The sequence below is a fragment of the Scyliorhinus torazame genome, chromosome 11 (genome assembly GCF_047496885.1).
Source record: "Scyliorhinus torazame isolate Kashiwa2021f chromosome 11, sScyTor2.1, whole genome shotgun sequence".
NCBI lineage: Eukaryota > Metazoa > Chordata > Chondrichthyes > Carcharhiniformes > Scyliorhinidae > Scyliorhinus > Scyliorhinus torazame.
The window spans coordinates 210,320,109-210,339,976 of record NC_092717.1 but is presented as its reverse complement, the minus strand read 5'-3'; the positions used below and the strand labels follow the sequence as shown (position 1 = coordinate 210,339,976).

Below are 19,868 nucleotides of genomic sequence, written 5' to 3'. Positions count from 1 at the left end.
TGCAGACTCACTTTTAAAATCACCCCATACACTACTTTGTAACTTCTACATTTATTCTGCAATTGATTATATCAAAAGTCAGCATCTGAAGGTAGATTCTGACGCAGAATTACCTGGCACGGGATGGTGATCTATAAAACAGCTGTCATGTTGGCACTTCCTGCCTCAGATAATTGTGGTGGTTGACAGCCTGGGGGCAAGGTTTCAGCCATCTATTTACCACTGACGAAGAACCTGGCAGTCAGCCACTCTGTTAGTCTGCTCTCTCTCACCATTCTCTCAGCAGCAATGACAGAAACAGACTGGATTTGCTGAGAGCAGAGTGGAAGGGCTACTGGAAGTCATCTCTCCTAGCGTCAAAGAAAATCTGCCCTGAAAAATTAGCTCCCTGTGACTGCAAAATCTCATAGCACACCACGGGAGTCGAGTGAATTTGGAATTATATTTTAATGATCCTTGTTTGGATTTAGTAGATTGAAAAGGACTTGGAAGAGTTAGGTTACCAAATGGACTGTAACTGCCTTGAAACCTTTTTTTGTCTTTTTCTTCAGTCATGTTTATTTTGCATAATTACCTGTCTAAATGTCAAAGATAAGCCATTGGATGTAAATCCACATGTGATCTTCTGTGCACCCGATAAGATGCTGATTAATGCGGGATTCTTTTTTTTTTGTTCACTCTTTATGGAGGTATTTCTTTTAAGTATCCAAGCTTATACAGAAACGTAGAAACAGAGAAAATAGAAGCAGTTTCGGCCCCTCGAACTTGCTCCACCATTGATTATGATCATGGTTGATCATCAAGTTCAATATCCTGTCCCCCACCCCATACCCCTTGATCCCTTTAGCCCGAGAGCTATATCGAATTCCTTCTTGAAATTACACAATGTCCTGACCTCAACTACTTTCTGTGGCACGTTGGTGCAGTGGTTAGCACTGCTGCCTCCAAACGCTGAGGACCCGGGTTCAATCCCGGCCCGAGATCACTGTCCAGGTGGAGTTTGCACTTTCTCCCCATGTTTGTGTGGGCCTCACCCCAACAACCCAAAGATTTGCAGGCTAGGTTGAAGGCCATGCTAAATTGCCCCTTAATTGGAAAAAAAAGAATTGGGTACTTTAAATTTATATTAAAAAAACTACTTTCTGTGGTAGGGAATTCCACAGATTCACTACTCTCTGGGTGAAGAAATTTCTCCTCACCTCAGTCCTAAATGGTTTACCCCTTATCCTCAAACTATGACCCATAGATCTGGACTCTCCCATCATCGGGAACATTCTTTCTGAATCTACAATGGCTAATCCTGTTATAATTTTGTAAATTTCTATGAGATCCCCTCTCACTCTTCCGAACTCCAATGAATATAATCCTGACTGATTTAGTCTCTCCTCATATGACAGTCCCACCATCCCAGGAATCAGCCTGGTAAACCTTCGCTGCACTTCCTCCATAGCAAGAACATCCTTCCTCAGATAAGGACACCAAAACTGGTCACAATACTCCAAGTGTGGCACAACAATGGCCGATACAATTGCAGTAATATGTATATTTTCCTCAATAGCCAAAGCCAGGAATGCTGACCTTCCGACCTATCCATCTCCATTTATGTGGTAAATTATTTGTTTGTGATCCTTTCTGATGATTAGAAATCTTGATGTTCCTAGCTTTATAAATTTGGGAGGCTTGATGGACAACTAGCCTGTCCTTGCCTGTCATTTTGCGTGCCAGGACTGATCAAGAGTTCTTCTCCATTCTTATGAAAAGTTTCTGGTAATTCTACTTTTGTTTCCAAAATTTTATTTCTTTCCAAGAAGCACTCCGCTGACTGGTTTCCCATTATCTACCCGATTAGCTACATCTTTAGAAATCTCTGAATTGTCAAACACGACCTCCCTTTCACAGAGCCATGTTGACTTCGACCATCTCATTGAATGGTAAAGCAAACTCGATGGGCCGAATTACTTACTTCTGCTCCTGAGTCTTCTGATCTTATGACTTTAGACAATGATTTTCTAAAGGGATTGTTAAGACTCCCTCAATAATAGAATCCACCATTTTCCTGATGACTCATGTCAGATTGGTGCAGACAGTATATTACAAATTTGACACGTCTTTTCTTTACGCTTTGAAATTAGTTGAATGAAAATTGATATTAAAATGAATGCATTTGGAGCAAGAGTTTCAAAGTGCTGCACATAAAGTGAATTAGCAGTGTAATATTCAGTACAAAGAATAATATGCCTTGACCCTGCTAGAAATACAGATAATTCAGTTCTTTAAATACATTTGCCCAATAATCAGAGTTGGTGAGCTTTGTTTTTGTCTTTGCCTGTAAAATGGATGTGTTGATTTGGCATGGGATAAAAGGACTTTGTTGCAGGATTTAATGAACTTCTGTATGAAGAAGATTATTAGTTCTTTCTTCACCTATCTACCCTCAGTAACAATTGAAATCCTCCATCAGACGATCCAATTATTTCTTGAATGATGCAGGGTTTTCACCTCCACCATACTAATTGGAAGTCAGTTATACATGTTGATCACTATAAGTGTGAAGAAGAGCTTTTATTATCTTGAACCTGTGTTGTTTTGCCAGAACCACACATTTTGTTTGAAATAATGGCAGGCAATTTTCTTAGAAATGCTCTCACTCCACTGCAATAATATTGCCGGAGGTCTGGCGGAAACCATAACAAAGTTACCCTTCATTTATGCTCTTGCCTATTCCCAGGATTTACCCTGGACCCTCACTGCTTTAAAAATATATATTTTATGGGATGTGGGCAGCACTGGTGAGGCCAGCATTTATTGCCCATCCCTTTAATGATAAATACTAGCCTTTCATCAGGAACATCACCAAACACTTTTTGCGTTCAAATGGATTAGTGTGGTAGGATCTGTTACCGTGTTGCTGTTGTTTATTAGGCTATTATCAACTTGTTAATTGTCAGGTTTGCTCCTGATAACTGGTTCCATTATTTTTATGGCACTGGTGGAGGACTAACAGTTTTGAAGTTGCGTGAGCCCACTTCATCTGGTTTCCATTTTATAGGGTTTCCACAGTATTCATTCCTATCGCCATCACCCCCTCACACAACTCCACCTTTGTCAGTCAGGAGTAAATACAACCTGAAATTGTGGATTAATTTGCTTTTAACCCCATGAACCTGTCTAGGTCTTAAGTCAATTTTCCTTTTTATATCTGTTATTCTTATTTGGGGAGAGCATGTTCACATTTTTTCTCTTGTGAAGATGACTTAAAAACTTCTCTATACCCTTTGCTGAATTGCTGGCAGCCTTCAGTCTCGTAAGACGATGGTTTGCGCTGTGGTGGTTAACTATGTATTTAGCTTTGCCTGATGTGGCCCAGGAGCCCCACTCTGGCATGGCAGTTGCTGCGGTGGAGCAAGAGAGTGGGCTGAGAAAGCACATGATTTGCTGGCCTCAGTTTACCCTGGGTCCTCTCCTTGACGATTCTGCTTGCCTCTTCCAATGCATTTCCAAACAGTCCTGTCTCCAGAGGTCACAGCTATCAACAACTTTCTCCCGGTTGTCAGTGCCAATATCCGCCATTTTCATAGCTCACTTGCAGGTTTCCTTGCAGTGAAGGTACGATACCCAGGAGGATGTCACCCAGGGGAGTAAAGGCATGGTAGCTGAATTTGCAGATGACACAAAGATGGGTAGGAAAGTACGTTGTGAAGAGGACATAAAGAGGCTGCAGGTGGATTGGTTGAGTGAGTGGACAGATGGATTATAATGTGGGAAAATGTGAAGTTGTTCACTTTGGCAGGAAGAACAAAAAGGCAGAGTATTGCTTAAACCGAGAATAGCTGCGGAATTCTGCGGTGTGGAGGGATCACAAAATGTGAGCATGCAGTTACAGCAAGTAATTAAGAAGGTTAATGGAATGTTATCCAATATTACGAGAGGAAGTGAACATAAAAGTCAGGATGTTCTATCAGATATACAGGTCATTGATGAAACCACGTCTCAAATAATGTATGCAATTTTGGTCCTTATTTAAGGAACGATGTAAGTGTATTGGAGCTGATTCAGAGGAGGTTTACTAGGTCGATACCTGGGGCGGGATTCTCCGACCCCACGCTGGTTCCCGCCACTCCATTACACCTGAACCCCCCGCCCTGCCGGATAGGGGAGAATCCCGCCCCTGGAATGAGCAGGTTGTCTAATGAGGATAAGTTGGTCAAAGGGATTTGTTTGCAATGGAATTTAGCTTTCAATGGAGTTTAGAACAGTGAGAGGTGTTTGATTGACCCTGACAAGGTGGAAGCGGAAAGGTTGTTTCATCCATAGGATCTCTGCAGTGCCATTCAGCACATTGAGTCTGAACCAACCCTCCGAAAGAGCACTCCACCTTGGCCCACTTCCCCACCCTATCACCGTAACCCCACGCATTGATAGTGTCACTAAGGGGCAATTTGGCATGGCAAGTTCACCTAACCTACACATCTTTGAACCATGGGAGGAAACCGGAGCACCCTGAGGAAACCCACGCAGACACGTGTGAACTTCACACATTCACCCAAGGCTGGAGTCAAACCCTGGAGTCCCTAGCACTGTGAGGCAGTAGTGCTAACCACTGTGCTACCATGCCACCTTTGGTGGGTGAGTCCAGAACTAGGGGGCACTGTTTTAAAATTAGGGATCACCCCTAATGATGAGCAGCATTTGTTTTCTCTCGGGGGGCTGTGCGACTTTGGAATTCTCTCCCTCAGAGGGTTGTAGAGTTAGAGTAATTGAATATTTCTAAGGCCGAGGTGGATAGATTCTTGTTCGGCAAGTGAATAATAGGTTATCGGTGATAGATTGAAATGTGGAATTTGAAACAGAAACATATCAGCCATTATCTATTGAACCTGCTCTGACTCATATGTTCATATTAACTGACGGCACCCAACATGATGGGTAAGGCAAGCTAGTGTAGGGCAAGATCGGATCCTTTTGAGATCAGCAGAGGAGGCAAACTGTGTTGTGTTCTGGCATCAACACTCGTTGGCATATTATCCTTTTTACTATTGTCTTGCCTTCAAGTCATCTACAGTGGGTATCTACTTAGAAACCAGAAGTGACAGAAAGCTGTTCAGCCTTTCTCGCTAAGATCCAAGAAAAAGGTACGCCAGGTCCTCAACAGAGAGTTGCACCTCACCTAAGTTATGGGTATAAGTTGTAAGAAGGTGAGGACAGACCCCTGCCAATCACAAAAATACCCATTTATCAACACTCTTTGGCCGCGATTCTCTGGCCAGAGTTCCGGCGGCGGCGCCAAAATGGGGATACTTCACTCCGGCGCCGGTTTCGAGACCCGATTCCCGGGTCATGGGGGGCCAGCACAGTGCTGGAGCAGCCCACGCTGCTCCAGCTGCTGGTCCTGGCGCCATGGGGTCCACGCATGCGCAGTTGGGCCGGCACCAACTAGCGCATGCGCACTGGCCGTCATCCCCGTGCCTGCCACGACGCCAAATGGCGCAGTGATCCAGGAGCAGGCGCGGAAGAAAAGAGGTCCGCAGCCAGTGAGGCCGGCCCACCGATCGGTGGGCCCCGATCGCGGGCCAGTCCACTACAGAGGGCCTCCCCGGGGTTAGACCCCTCCTCACCCCCCACAGGCCGCACCCGGACCCTTCAGCCCTGGCGTCCCACCGACCCAGAGCATGTTAGAACGGCACCGGCGGGACTCGGATTTTTTAGGACGGCCGCTCGGCCCATCTGGGCCGGAGAATAGAGGCGCCGCCGGAGGATCGCCACTACGGCCGTTTGCGGTGATTCTCCGTGCGGCCCGGCACCATTCGCGCGCGGCCGTTTTCACAGGGTTGGGAGAATCGCGTCCCGGCATCGGGCCGGCGTGGCATGATTCATGCGGCACCGCGGCGATTCTCCCACCCGGCGGGGGGTCGGAGAATGCCGCGCTTATTTGCTGCCAGCCAGCCAATCTTCAATCAATACTAACATGTCACCCCTGGACCGTGAGATTTTATTTTCTGCCAAGAGCTTTGAGGTGGCACCTTATCAAATGCCTTATGGAATTCCAAGTACAGTACATCTGCAGTCTCGCCTCTATCCATAGTGCATGTAACTCCAAACTCCATCAAAGAATTCTCGCAAATTTGTTCAACATTATTTCCCAATCACAAAACCATGCTGACTCTTAACATAGAAACATAGAAAATAAAAGCAGGATTACCATGGTTTTTTTTTAAGTGTCCAGCTATAACCTCCTTAATGAACGATCCACTATCGACAAGACACAAATCAGGAATGTGATGGAATACTCTACTTGCCTGGATGAATGCAGCTCCAACAACAATCAAGAATCTCAACACCATCCAGGGTTAAAACAAATGACTGCAGATGCTGGAATCTGAAACCAAAAGGGAATATGCTGGAAAATCTCAGCAGCATCTATAAGGAGAGAAAAGAGCTGACATTTTGAGTCCAGATGATGCCTCGTCAAAGCTCCATCTAGGATAAAGCTGTTTGCTTTATTGGCAACCCAGCTACCACCTTAATTGTTTCCTCCTTCCCCACTGACGCATGGTGGCAGCAATGTGTGCCATCTCTACACAAGCATTGCATCAACTCACCAAGGCTCTTTTGGCAGCACCTTAGAGTCATGTATCACAGAAAAGGCCCTTCGGCCCATCGCAACTGCACCAGTCCAAAACAACCACCAACTATTCTAATCCCATTTTCCAGCACTTGTCCCATACCCTTGTATGCTTTGGGATCACAAGTGCACATCCAAATACTTCTTAACTGTTATGAGGGGACTACCCTTTCAGGCAGCAAGTTGCATACTCCCACCACCCTCTGGGTAAAAAGGTTTTTCCTCACAACCCCTCTCAACCTCCTGCCCCTTACCTTACATATATGGCCCCTTGTCATTAATCCCTCCCACAAAGGGAAAGGTTTCTTCCTGTCTACTCTATCCATGCCCCTCATAATTTTATACATCTCAATCATGTCCCTCCCTCAGTCTCCTCTGCTCCAAGGAAAACAATCCAAGTCCGTCCACTCTCTCTTCAAAACTAAAACTCTCCAGCCTAGGCAAAATCTGGTAAATCTCCTCTGCATCCTTTCCAGTGCTATCACATCCGTCCTATAATGTGGCTTCCAGAAAACACAAAACACTTTGGCTGTGGCCTAACCAAAATTCTATACAGGTCCAGCATAACCTTCCTGCTCTTGAACTCTATGCCTCGGTTAATAAAGGCAGTATGCCTTCTTAACCACTGTATCCACCTGCTCTGCCACCTTAAGGGACCAGTGTACATGATCACCAAGGTCCCTCGGATCCTTGGTGCTTCACAGGGTCCTGCCGTTTATCACACATGATTCACAGATCAGAAGATAAAAACATAAGAAATAGGAACAGGAGTAGACCACATGGCGCATTGAGCCTGCTCCGTCATTCAGTATGATCGTGGTTGATCTTGGGTTTCCACCTCCACTTTACTGTCCATTCCCTATTTACCTTGAGTCATTGAGACACCAAAAATCTGTTTATCTCCGCCTTAAATATATTCAGCAGTGGAGCATCCACAACTTTTGTAGTAGAAAATTCCAAAGATTCGTAATGCCATGACTGAAAAAATTTCCTCCTGTCTCAGTCCTGAATAATTGTCCCCTTACTCTGCGATTATGCCCCATATTCTACATTCTCCACCCAGGAGAAACAACCTCTCCGTTTCTACCCTCTTAACTCCCTTAAGAATCTTGTTTTGCTGCAATTATACAGGGCCTTGTTTTAGCCGTACCTGGAATATTGTGTGTAATTTTAGTCTCCTTATCTGAGGAAGGATGTTCTTGCTCTAGAGGGAGTGCAGCGAAAGTTTATCAGACTGATTCCTAGGATGGTGGAAATGGCGTATGAGGAGAGGTTGTATTGATTAGGATGTATTCGCTGGAGTTCAGAAGAATGTGGGGGGATCTCATTGAAACCTATAAAATTCTAACAGGACTAGACAGGGTAGATGCAGGGTGGATGTTCCCGATGGTGGGTTTGTCCAGAACCAGAGATCACAGTCTGAGGATACAGGGTAGACCATAGAGGACAGAGATGAGAAGAAATTTCTTCACCCAGAGAGTGATCAACCTGTGGAATTTGTTACCACAGGAAATAGCTAAGGCCAAAACAGTTAGATAGAGAACTTAGGGCAAAGGAGATCAAAGAATATGGGGGGAAAGCGGGAATAGATTATTGAGTTGGATGATCATCCATGATCATAATTAAAGGTGGAGCAGGCTCAAAGGGCTGAATGGTCTCCTCCTGCTCCTGTTTTCTATGTTTACATGGTTCTTGAAGATTAGGAACCACAGATTTAACCCATTGCTACATACGCTTTCACTGGGACATTTACTGAGTTTGCATGACTGAACCTTCAAAAAAATAATGAAGGCATTATTTTTCTGTTTCTGTTGTGCATCCTTATGAGACGGACACGGCTATTGGTTTTTTTCACGACCGTCTGGTAACTAAGGTTTCTTTTGTTCTTTCATGAAAGTAGTGACTCTTGTTTCCATGGGTACCAGCTTCAGGATACATTACCAAAATTAACATTCTCTACGTGCATCATGCTATGCTTAACATTAAGATTGCTTAGATAACCTTAACGTGTGGTGTAACCGTTCAGGGTACCTCTATTGAAATATTTTTCCCTCTTTCTCATTTGCTGCCTTGAACATTTCATTTTCCACAATATTAACACTGAGATGCGGCAAAACTGGAGTAGGAAGGGAGGGCTCAGGAAGGCACATTGGCTCTGATACTCCTCTGCGTTTAGGTGTTGCCATTGGGTGCTGGAAGGCTTTATAACTTTGGGAAGGGGCGTCAACAGCAATTTTGCTTCCCGAGCCCCACTTCCTACTCCAGTTTTGCCATATGACCATTTTAATTTTGTGGAAAATGGGGAATATATGCTTCGGAGCAGCACGGTAGCATTGTGGATAGCACAATTGCTTCACAGCTCCAGGGTCCCAGGTTCGATTCCGACTTGGGTCACTGTCTGTGCGGAGTCTGCACATCCTCCCCGTGTGTGCGTGGGTTTCCTCCGGGTGCTCCGGTTTCCTCCCACAGTCCAAAGATGTGTAGGTTAGTTGGATTGGCCATAATAAATTGCCCTTCGTGTCCAAAATTGCCCTTAGTGTTGGGTAGGGTTACTGGGTTATGAGGATAGGGTGGAGGTGTTGACCTTGGGTAGGGTGCTCTTTCCAAGAGCCGGTGCAGACTCGATGGGCCGAATGGCCTCCTTCTGCACTGTAAATTCTATGAAATCTATGAAAAAACACTTCATTAGTAGCATCTTGGGTTGTTGCACCACATGTAAGGTTATCTATGCAATTTTAAGCGTAGGACTGTGGCTGTCTACTAAAAGGGCTCCTGTGTGCATATGATTGGATTGCATAAGTTTACTTTAGCGGCTTCCATGCACATAGGTTAAATATCAATCAGCACTTTAATTGTACAAAACACTATTAAAAAGACTCCAGTGGGGATAAATGGACAAATGGTAATAAATTCAAATTTCCATCACATTTGACTTCCTTATTCTGTATATTCCACTGGAGGGTGGACTGTGTTCTCAATTCTCTGTAATTTATTTATTTACTGCTGCACTAAATGCTGTTTAAAATCTCTCTGAGCTTCTTCAACAAATAGGGCTTAATGCATCATTCTTCTTACAGACATACGCCCGATGTTGAGTAATGAGTTTCTTTATCGTACTTGACCTTCGAGTTACTTTGCTAGCCTACACTTAATTAATAAACAAACATTATTAATGAAAAGTGCTCCCCATTAATCTTTGTTTAAAAAAAAAAATCAAACTGCTCATGAGTATTGCAGTGAACAGATACAATTACTGGAGAAAAAGGGCACACTTTGACTTCACTTAGTCAAGTGGAAAGCCTACAAATGGTGTTGTCATAGAATTATTACATTAGCCACTTGTGGCTTTCCCGTCTTCTCAATTTTACCAGTTTTCATTCCTCCTGACACTTGGTTGGGTCTTGCTAATCCTCTCTTATCTTCCCATGTGACTACTCTTCATGTGTGAATCTAGAAAGTGAAGCTTTGGTTTTCCATTGTTGATCAAGTGCTATTGCAACACTAACCAAGTGGCTTGCACTGAAAAAGTGGGGGATCTTCCGTCCTTTCAGAAATCTTTCCACTTTGTGCTTGAAGAAGACTCTAGCGCTATGGAGCAAATGAACCAGTCCTTATGTTTTCATCTGAGGAGTAGACTGAGTTGTACTCCCCTCTGTGGCTTCTACTGAGGCCCCTGCTAATTGAAGTTATTCCAGCCACTGCATTCATATGAGCAGGAAAATTCCCAAGAGACGAAGTATAAAAGCTCAGGAGACCCTAAATCCAAAAGAGGTTTAATGTAATAACAAAATAAAGGCTGCAACTCAGCTTACTGCTCCAAGGTCCCAAATGGGACTACTGTTCTGGCCAGTACCAGTCTGGCTGGCTTTTATAAGTTGATTTCCATGAGCCCAAGCCTCCGCCAACTAACGGGGATGCTCGTACTCCATGAGCCCCATGTGGAAATCAATTGTGGTGTCCCCGTTGGTCTCGTAAGGGTTATTACACAAGACTTGGATGGGAATGAACTTTAGCTTTGGGAAACAAAAGAAAGTAAAAGGCAATAGGATGAGGGATTCAGAGTAACAGAAGGACAAAGGGACTGTAGAATTATTTACTTTTTAAAACATTTTTCCATAGTTTAATTTGATAATTTCTCATTGATTTCCTGATTTTTGTTCAACTTTTTGCCAAATCCTTTTTATATTCTCTTTTGGCGCCCTCTCTGTTTTCTATGTGCGTAGTGTGTGTCTTTTTCTTGATTCATTCGTCTTGTGTCATTGTAGGTTAAATTTCTTTTGTGATGTATTTCTCCTGGTCTCTACCATCATTGAAATGTTTCTCATTGCAGTTCCATTTAACTGTCAGCAAGTTCTTCTGGTTTATTTTTCCTCATTTCTTTCTTATCCCATTAACATTAGATTACCCTTCAGCATTTAACACAGTTGTGATTTGTTGCCTTTGGTACAGGTCATCGAATAATGAGGGTACATACATCTTAAGTTGCATGTCTATCTAACTACCTGTTTTCAGGTGTTAGAAAGATCTTAGTTAGGGTTTATTCTTGAATTTCCAGATTTTGCAAGCTGTGTCAATCTTATTCAAAACTGTTGGTTGGTTTTTGCTAGTTTTCAAAGTTGGCCATTTTTATATTTATTCTGTATAGCATTATTAACTGGTTAACTTATGCCCTCAGCCGCAGAAGGTGTCTGTCTTCTGCAGTCTGAAAATAGTTGTCAACATTTGCTGAGTTAAAAACTGGACTGGGGATGATGGCCAGAAGCTGGGAATTTGGTTCCAAATATGGGGCGTCATTCTCCGACCCCCCGCCGGGTCAGAGAATGGCCGTAGGCCGCCGTGAATCCCGCCCCCGCCCCCGCCGAAGTCTCCGGTACCGGAGATTGGGCAGGGGCGGGAATCGGGCCGCGCCGGTTGGCGGGACCCCCCGCTGGATTCTCCGGCCCGGATGGGCCGAAGTCCCGCCCAGAAATTGCCTGTCCCGCCGGCGTAAATCAAACCTGGTATTTACCGGCGGGACCAGGCGGCGTGGGCGGGCTCCGGGGTCCTGGGGGGGGGGGCGCGGGCCGATCTGACCCCGGGGGGTGCCCCCACAGTGGCCTGGCCCGCGATCGGGGTCCACCGATCCGCGGGCGGGCCTGTGCCGAGGGGGCACTCTTTCCCTTCCGCCTCCGCTACGGCCTCCACCATGGCGGAGGCGGAAGAGACTCTCCCCACTGCGCATGCGCGGGAAACTGACAGCCGCTGACGCTCCCGCGCATGTGCCGCATTTCCGCGCCAGCTGGCGGGGCAACAAACGCCATTTCCGCCAGCTGGCGGGACGGAAATCCCTCCGGCGTCGGCCTAGCCCCTCAATGTTGGGGCTAGGCCGCCAAAGATGCGGAGCATTCCGCACCTTTGGGCCGGCGCGATGCCCGTCTGATTGGCGCCGTGTTTGGCGCCAGTCGGCGGACATCGCGCCGTTGGGGGAGAATTTCGCCCATGAAGTTTGCCTTGCTGTTGATGTAAGTCAATTGTGTGTCCAAAGATGTGCATGTTAGGTGGGGTTACAGGGAGATAGGGTTAGGTTGAGGGAGTGGACCTAGGTCGGGCTCTCTTTCAGAGGGTTGGTTCAGACTTGATGGGCCAAATGGCCTCCTTCTGCACTGTAGGGATTCTATGGATTCTAATTGGAAAGTTTTATGATGAATAACTGTCTATCATGAGTTACTGAAATAAGTGCAGATTAAAAAAATATAATTATATTTAACGTGACAGATGTCTACTCTACATTCTTTTTAAAATTCTGGACATCTTACATAAAGACTAGTAAGATGTCTAGTCATAAGCAGGTGCATGACAACCTTGCATGCTTCAGAACTTAGCATATCCTAAATCTAACCCCATACCTTCGTATTGTTTCCTTGCAGTTGCTGGCTTTCCTTGGAAGGTGGTCTTCTCTACGCCTTTGTGGGACCTGCAGCCGTTGTTGTTTTGGTATCAAGTTTCCAATCTCATTTCAAACTCAGTAGTAAAGTAATGAAAGAAAAAGTTGCATTTTGGAGCACTGGCTGTTGACCGTAAAAAGATATTTTATGTTTCTACATTTTTATTTCAACAGGTGAACATGGTTATTGGCATTCTGGTATTTAACAAACTTGTATCCAAAGATGGAATAACAGATAAGAAACTGAAGGAACGGGCAGGGTATGATTATAAATACATCATCTAGCATTATATTACCTTTGAAAGATACTCGCCATATTTCCTTGATTAGAAACAAGCAATGCTGTTTATTTTATTCCTGCAATATAACCTTAATAAGCTTGCTCATAGTAACCTTGAAAGTGTTAAATTATTCATGATCGTCATATTCAGACATCATCAAACCATTGACGTAGCATAATGTTCACACTGATGCCATGCTTAGTCACCATATATTTTCCACAATGCTTCATTTACTTCATAATTGGGTCACAATTCTCTGGTGTGTTTGGAAGGGATGTGTGAATTTGAAGCAAAAGCATCATTTTTATTGGCCGACAATGCATTGCCTTGCTTAGCTAATAGGCACCGTTGCCCTGGAATGACCATGCAAGGTTGGGACATAAAGACAAATTAAGGTGCACAGACCCTATAAGCGCAAATTCAAAATTGAAGTACCTCATAATTTAATGAATTTTGAAGCTCGCAGCACACAATTGGGCTATTTCATTTTATCAAATATTGATCCCCGGTAATATTTCAATAAAGTATTAGTGCAATTTATTTTAAGATTTTCTTTCCTTCCCCCTCCCAAAAGCTTTGGCGTGTGCTGGTGTGCCGTTCCATGAACTTTGGCTTTCAATGCCTCGTCTCTTGTTTTGGTCTATGCAATGTGTATTGCCAAGGTGCGCAATCATGTGAAGCACTTCAGGCAAGATTCTGAACTCACCTGACAAATAGTCAGGTACACTCACAGGGATGTGACTCACAGGGATGTGAACAATGGCTGTTTTTTAGCTTCTGGAAGTTGATAGAAAATTCTGTCAGTCACCACTACTCTAGCTGAGATGAGCTAATTGAGCAGAGACAATGATCACACCAAGTCTGTATGATTAAGTTCCAAACTGATTGGTGTATTTATTTTGGGCATCCGAGTATCAGAATATTTATCTTTGGGAAAAGTGCATTTTATATTTTTGCGCAACTTAAGCCTAGGATTTGGCACGGTGTATGGGCACAGTGGGTAGCACTGCGGCCTCACAGCACCAGGGACCCGGGTTCGATTCCGACCTCAGATGACTGTGTGACGTTTGCACTTTCTTCCCGTGTCTACATGGCTTTCGTCCGGGTACTCTGGTTTCCTCCCACAGTCCAAAAGCTGTGCAGGTTAGGTGAATGAGCCATGATGAAATTGACACTTAGGGGGCGATTCTCCGAGCCCGCGCCGGGCTGGAGAATTGCCGCAACCACGCCACGACGCCCCAACGCCAGCGTGCGATTCTCTGAGGTGCGGAGAATCGACGCCATTTGCGCCGGCACCGGCCACGGGCCGCTGGAATCGGCGGGGTCGCCGATTCTCCGGCCCGAATGGGCCGAGCGGCTGCGCGGATACGACAGAGTCCCGCCAATGCCGTTCACCTCTGGTCGCTGCCGGCAGGAACTCTGCGCGAAGGGTCGGGGAGCGGCCTGTGGGGCGAGGAAAAGCGTTCCTTCACCGGGAGGGGCCTCCGATGGGGTCTGACCCGCGATCGGGGCCCACCGATCGACGGGCCGGCCTCGCCACCTACTTTGTTGCGCGGCTGGTCCCGGAATCCCCACGCCATGTTGCGTCGGGGCCGGTGCGCTGAAGAGGTCCCCTGCGCAAGCGCAGGTTGGCGCAGCCCAACTGTGCATGCGCGGGTTGACGCGGTGCCCATTTGGCACCGGGAAGGGAGGCTGGAACAGTGTGAACCGCTCCAGCGCCGTACTGGCCCCCTGTGGGGGACAGAATCAGTCGTCCCCGTGCCCGTTTCGCCCCGTCGTGAAATGCGACGGCGTTCACAACGGCGTGAACACTTTGTCTCCATTTTGGAGAATCGCCCCCTTCGTGTCCAGTGATGTACAGGTTAGGTGGGGTGACAGTGATAGGGCAGTGGGCCTAGGTAGGGTGCTCTTTCAGAGGGCCAGTGCAGACTCGATGGGCCGAATGACCTCCTATACTGCAGGGAATCTATGATTTTCCATCAATGTCTATTTTAACAAATTCTGCAAATATGGTTAATTGTTAAAATAATTTCAAAAAGGCACTTTGCTTCAGGAGTGAGTTAGTGATTTAACCATCAATGAGACAATGCAACATGTGCCTAGCCTCCTAATCTCGTGTGATTTCCATGTTGACAACAGAATAGTATTAAGTAAGCATAAACTATTAATGTTTATACATTCCAGCTGTCGAAAACAAAATTTATTCTTACAAAATGTGAATGCCATTTGTGGTGAGAATTGCGGACTTCAAATATCCGAGCCTTGCGTTTGAATGCAAGGCCTTAATGGTGAAAAGAGTTGTCTTCTTCCATAGCAACAGTCGACACACTGTTGCTTAGCAACCTACTTTCTCACAGTCGATAGAAACAAAATGGGGGCTAGCTGTGAGAACAAAAAAGATTTATCAGTAAAATATTGTTTGTTATTGGAAAGAGTGGAACAAACAAAGATTGACATGTTTTACCAAAGAGATTGATGCCTGGAGACTTTGAAGCAAATGCAAGGGAATATTTATAAAATGTGTAAGACCAGCTAGATGGAGTTCTGTCAAGATTGAGAATTCAGATTGTCCACTCCTTCACATTTCTTGCCTACTTTCTTCAACGCTTTGCGTGACACTTTGTTGTCTTATGTTTAATGGGAGTATTGACTCTGCAGTACAGCAACCAATGCAATAAAGTTGTCTGATGACACTGTGCATGCATGTTAAGAGGAGACTGCCAAAGGATTTTTCAGTTATTGGCTGGAAAGCAGTTTGACCTGAAAGCCAAACTTCACAACAGTCAATTTGTCGCCACTGTAAATATTCCTTTGCATTTAGCAACATGAGCAAAGAATGTTCCAATTAATGTCGGGAGATGCCTGTGAGATGGATTGGACCGTAAATGGCCTCAAAATCTCAGGGCACATTAAAAAGGGGTGGCCAGGGTTCCACCCACTCCCTTGACTGTGTACCTGAAAAGAATGGACATGTTCAGGAAAGGGCCTAGAACAATAAACTGGAGCAATAAACTGCAATGTGTGGGGTTTGGAGGGATGTGGATTGGTGGGTCTAAGCTTATGAGCCAGTGCACTATAGTTGTTCCGTTGTGCTGTGCCACCATAAAATGTTTACACTTTGTATTTAAATTTGTATGTTAATTTTGGGGATCTGTACAGGGTGGGAACAGAGGAGGATGAGGATCAGAAATAAGCCCTGACAACTCTAATTAAAGGAGACTGACTGGAGGTTTCCCACATTGATCGGGAGAGTGGGGAGGTGTGTAGTGCAGGGGTCCATGCATGCTAAGCAGGTGTTCTCTGCTTAATTGGGTATGAGAGCACCCTCCCCAGTGGCATGCCAGCCCCCCTCCCCCCACAGTGGTAAATTGGCTGCAAGAAGTATCTTTTATTTAAACTCTTTTTAAAAAATTGGTGGGAGGACACTTTCATGTTGAAACACCCTCTCTGCTCCTTACCCTCTCTGTCACTTATCTTCCCATTGTCGGCTGTTACTCCTCTCAAGCTGGAAGGGCTCTGATTGGCCCTAAAGCTTTGAGGTCCGCCCTGCTGCCCTTAATTGGACAGGGAAGTTATGTCGATGGCAATAATTGGGTTGCCTCGATGAACACCCCAGTGAGTGATTATTTCCTCTCGGGGATGGGTTCAGGACCTGGAACTAGTCCTGAAGTTTGTTCCCTGACCCCAGAGGGAAAATCCAGATCAATAAGTTACTCGCAGCACGCATGTAAGTCAGAGGTGATTATTAACTGTTTAATTGTGCACTGCTGGACCCTTTTAATTCCCATGCCTTCTTCAAATACTGCATCGCACTTTCATGCCCAAAAGCAATAAAGTTGCAGTCGGGTTAAAATTTAAAGTTCCCCACACTCTTTGGATGCTTTCGAAAGCATGGGGAGGAGGTCACCATGTAATCAGTTGGAAGGGTGTGGAATGGAAGTCCTGCCGCCTATCTGCCTCCTTCCAATTGAGTCGAGGTAGGGAAGGTTTGCAGGTGGCCCCATTAAATAGCTACCTTCAGGGACCCGGTGTTGGGAATGAGAGGGGGCCCTTGTAGAATCAGTCCATCCTTTCCCATGCCTCCAATGCCCCCCCCCCCCCCCTTCACACCCGCTGCCCCCCAACATCTTGCTGGCAACCCTCTCCTTGTGACCCCATTCCACGAACACACACTTGTATCCAAGCATCCATTGTCGAACCCTCCTGCAGGTCTTGATGTATTAATGGCAATGGCCGTTGCTCGCAGCGACGCTGTAAGTACTGCAGACCTACCCTCGCCTGATTGGCCGTGAGCAGTTGAGTATCATCGGGCTTTCAACGGTTCATCAACTGGTCAACGAGACTCCTGTTGACCACATTAAATACTAGCCCTGGATTAGTGGACAAGAGCAGAAATTACTTAATAAACCCTATGTTGTGATGGATCACAGAGACAGCCCTCAACTCAAAGGCTGGGATTTTCTGGCACCGCCACGGGGGATAGGTTTCGGCAGGTCAGCCAAAACACCATTGATTTTTAGCACGACCAGACAGCTCTGGCAGCAGGCAGGGCCATAAAATCCCACCCAAAGTTACGCGAGAGAGAGAGGAGATCTAGTCTTGGAAGGCCCAAGGACTCCTTGTGGTGCTAGAAAACAGAATTCTCCCTCTTTCTCTCCCTTAAGGAATCCTCAATAAAGTTAAATGTATATACTTACTATACCCACGTCTCGTCATTCTGGTGTCTCCCATCAGGTTTTGCTGTCAGGGTTGGCGCTCTGTAACCTTTGTATGTAAAGTAGGACCCTGCCCAACTGGGTCAAACAGCCCTTCCACATCTGATCTAAGATCTGTTAGGATGATGGAAGGGCAGAAATGCATTGGCAATGTGGTGCCTTCACCCCATTAACAGTTTTAGTACTCCAGAGGCAGGTGCTTGGTGGATTGTTGATCTATATTTCCCTTTGACTTTACGACAGGCCTCCCAAAAGTGAGCATGAAGTAGAGGTACAAATATGTAGACAGATTATAGAAAAATGTAGGAGCAATAGGGTGGTCGTGATGGGAGATTTTAACTTCCCCAACATTGAATGGGACTCGTGTAGTGTTGGAGGTGCAGATGGAGCAGACTTTGTAAAGAGCATCCAGGAGAGTTTTTTAGAGCAGTATGTAAATAGTCCAACTCGGGAAGGGGCCATACTGGATATGGTATTGGGGAATGATCCCGGCCAGGTTTTTGAAGTTACAGTTGGTGATTACTTTGGGAATAGCGATCACAATTCCGTAAGTTTTAGAATACTCATGGACAAAGACGAGAATGGTCCTAAAGGAAGAGTGCTAAATTGGGGAAAGGCCAAGTATAACAAAATTCGGCAGGAGCTAGGGAATGTGGATTGGGAGCAGCTGTTTAAGGGTAAATTCACATTTGAAATGTGGGAGTCTTTTAAGGAAAGGTTGATTAGAGTGCAGGACAGACATGTCCCTGTGAAAATGAGGGATAGAAATGGCAAGATTAGGGAACCATGGATGACGGGTGGAATTGTGAGATTAGCTAAAATGAAAAAGGAAGCATACATAAGATCTAGGCGACTTAAAACTGATGAAGCTTTGGAGGAATATCAGGCAAGTAGGACAAATCTCAAACGTGCAATAAAGAGGGCTAAAAGGGGTCATGAAATATCTTTGGCTAACAGGGTTAAGGAAAATCCCAAAGCCTTTTATTCATACATATGGAGCAAGAGGGTAACTAGAGAAAGGATTGGCCCACTCAAAGACAAAAGAGGGAATTTATGCGTGGAGTCAGAGGAAATGGGTGAGATTCTTAATGAGTACTTTGCATCGGTATTCACCAAGGAGAGGGACAGGACGGATGTTGAGGTCAGGGATGGATGTTTAAATACTCTAGGTCAAGCCGGCATAAGGAATGGGGAAGTTTTGGGTATTTTAAAAGGCATTAAGGTGGACAAGTCCCCAGGTCCGGATGGGATCTATCCCAGGTTACTGAGGGAAGCGAGGGACGAAATAGCTGGGGCCTGAACAGATATCTTTTCAGCATCCTTGAGCACGGGTGAGGTCCTGGAGGACTGGAGAATTGCTAATGTTGCCCCTTTGTTTAAGAAGGGTAGCAGGGATAATCCAGGAAATCATAGACCTGTGAGCTTGACGTCAGTGGTAGGCAAACTGTTGGGGAAGATACTGAGGGATAGGATCTATTCACATTTGGAAGAAAATAGACTTATCAGTGATAGGCAGCATGGTTTTATGCAGGGAAAGTCATGTCTTACAAACCTAATAGAATTCTTTGAGGAAGTGGCAAAGTTAATTGATGAGGGAAGGGCTGGAGATGTCATATACATAGATTTCAGTAAGGCGTTTGATAAGGTTTCAGCCGGTATCTCAACTGCTAGTCCCACCAAAGTGAGCTGCTAGCCAATCATGTAGTATCTGATTTACTGGCAGCTCACGGGGCTCCAGTGTGCCAGGTGGCAGTGGTGACCACCTTTGGGACTACAGGGTGATTCCAGAGTAATGCCATTGCCAGGTTCGCAGGCCCAGTGAACCGGATGGGTGGGGGGTGGGCGCCTGGGTTTGAGAAGCCTGGGGTGGGTTGAAGGACAAAGTATGACCCTGGAGGAAGTTTTTTTTTGTTCGTGCATGGGATGTGGGCGCTGCTGGCTGGGCCAACATTAAATGCCCATCCCTGAGGGCATTTAAGACTCAACCACATTTTTGTGGGTCTGGAGTCACGTGTATGCCAGACCAGGTAAGGATGACAGATTTCCTTGCATATAACACATGGGCGGGATTCTCTCCCTCCCGGGGGGGTGGGGAGGGCGTATCGGCGCCGAGGAGTGCGTGACCCAATCCGGCGTCGGGCCGCCCGGAAGGTGCGGAATCCTCCGCACCTTCAGGGGCTAGGCTGGCACCGGTGGGGTTGCCGCCGCGCCAGCTAGCACCAAAGAGCCTCCGCCAGCCGGCATGAGTTGACGCATGCACAGGAGCACCAGCGTGTGCTGGCGGCATCCCAGCACATGCGCAGGGGGGTTCTTCGCGCCGGCCATGG

At 45.9% G+C, this 19,868-nt stretch overlaps 1 protein-coding gene across 12 annotated transcripts in view; it reads left to right on the top strand.

The window, feature by feature from the left end:
• The window catches only part of adgrb1a (adhesion G protein-coupled receptor B1a), an 888,347-nt gene that overhangs the window by 725,815 nt on the left and 142,664 nt on the right, over window positions 1-19,868 (top strand). For all 12 annotated transcript variants that reach the window (XM_072468272.1, XM_072468276.1, XM_072468275.1 and 9 more), the window contains 2 exons: window positions 12,529-12,595; window positions 12,720-12,805. In XM_072468272.1, the coding sequence (XP_072324373.1) occupies window positions 12,529-12,595; window positions 12,720-12,805 (153 nt within the window). The remainder of the gene's footprint in view (window positions 1-12,528; window positions 12,596-12,719; window positions 12,806-19,868) is intronic.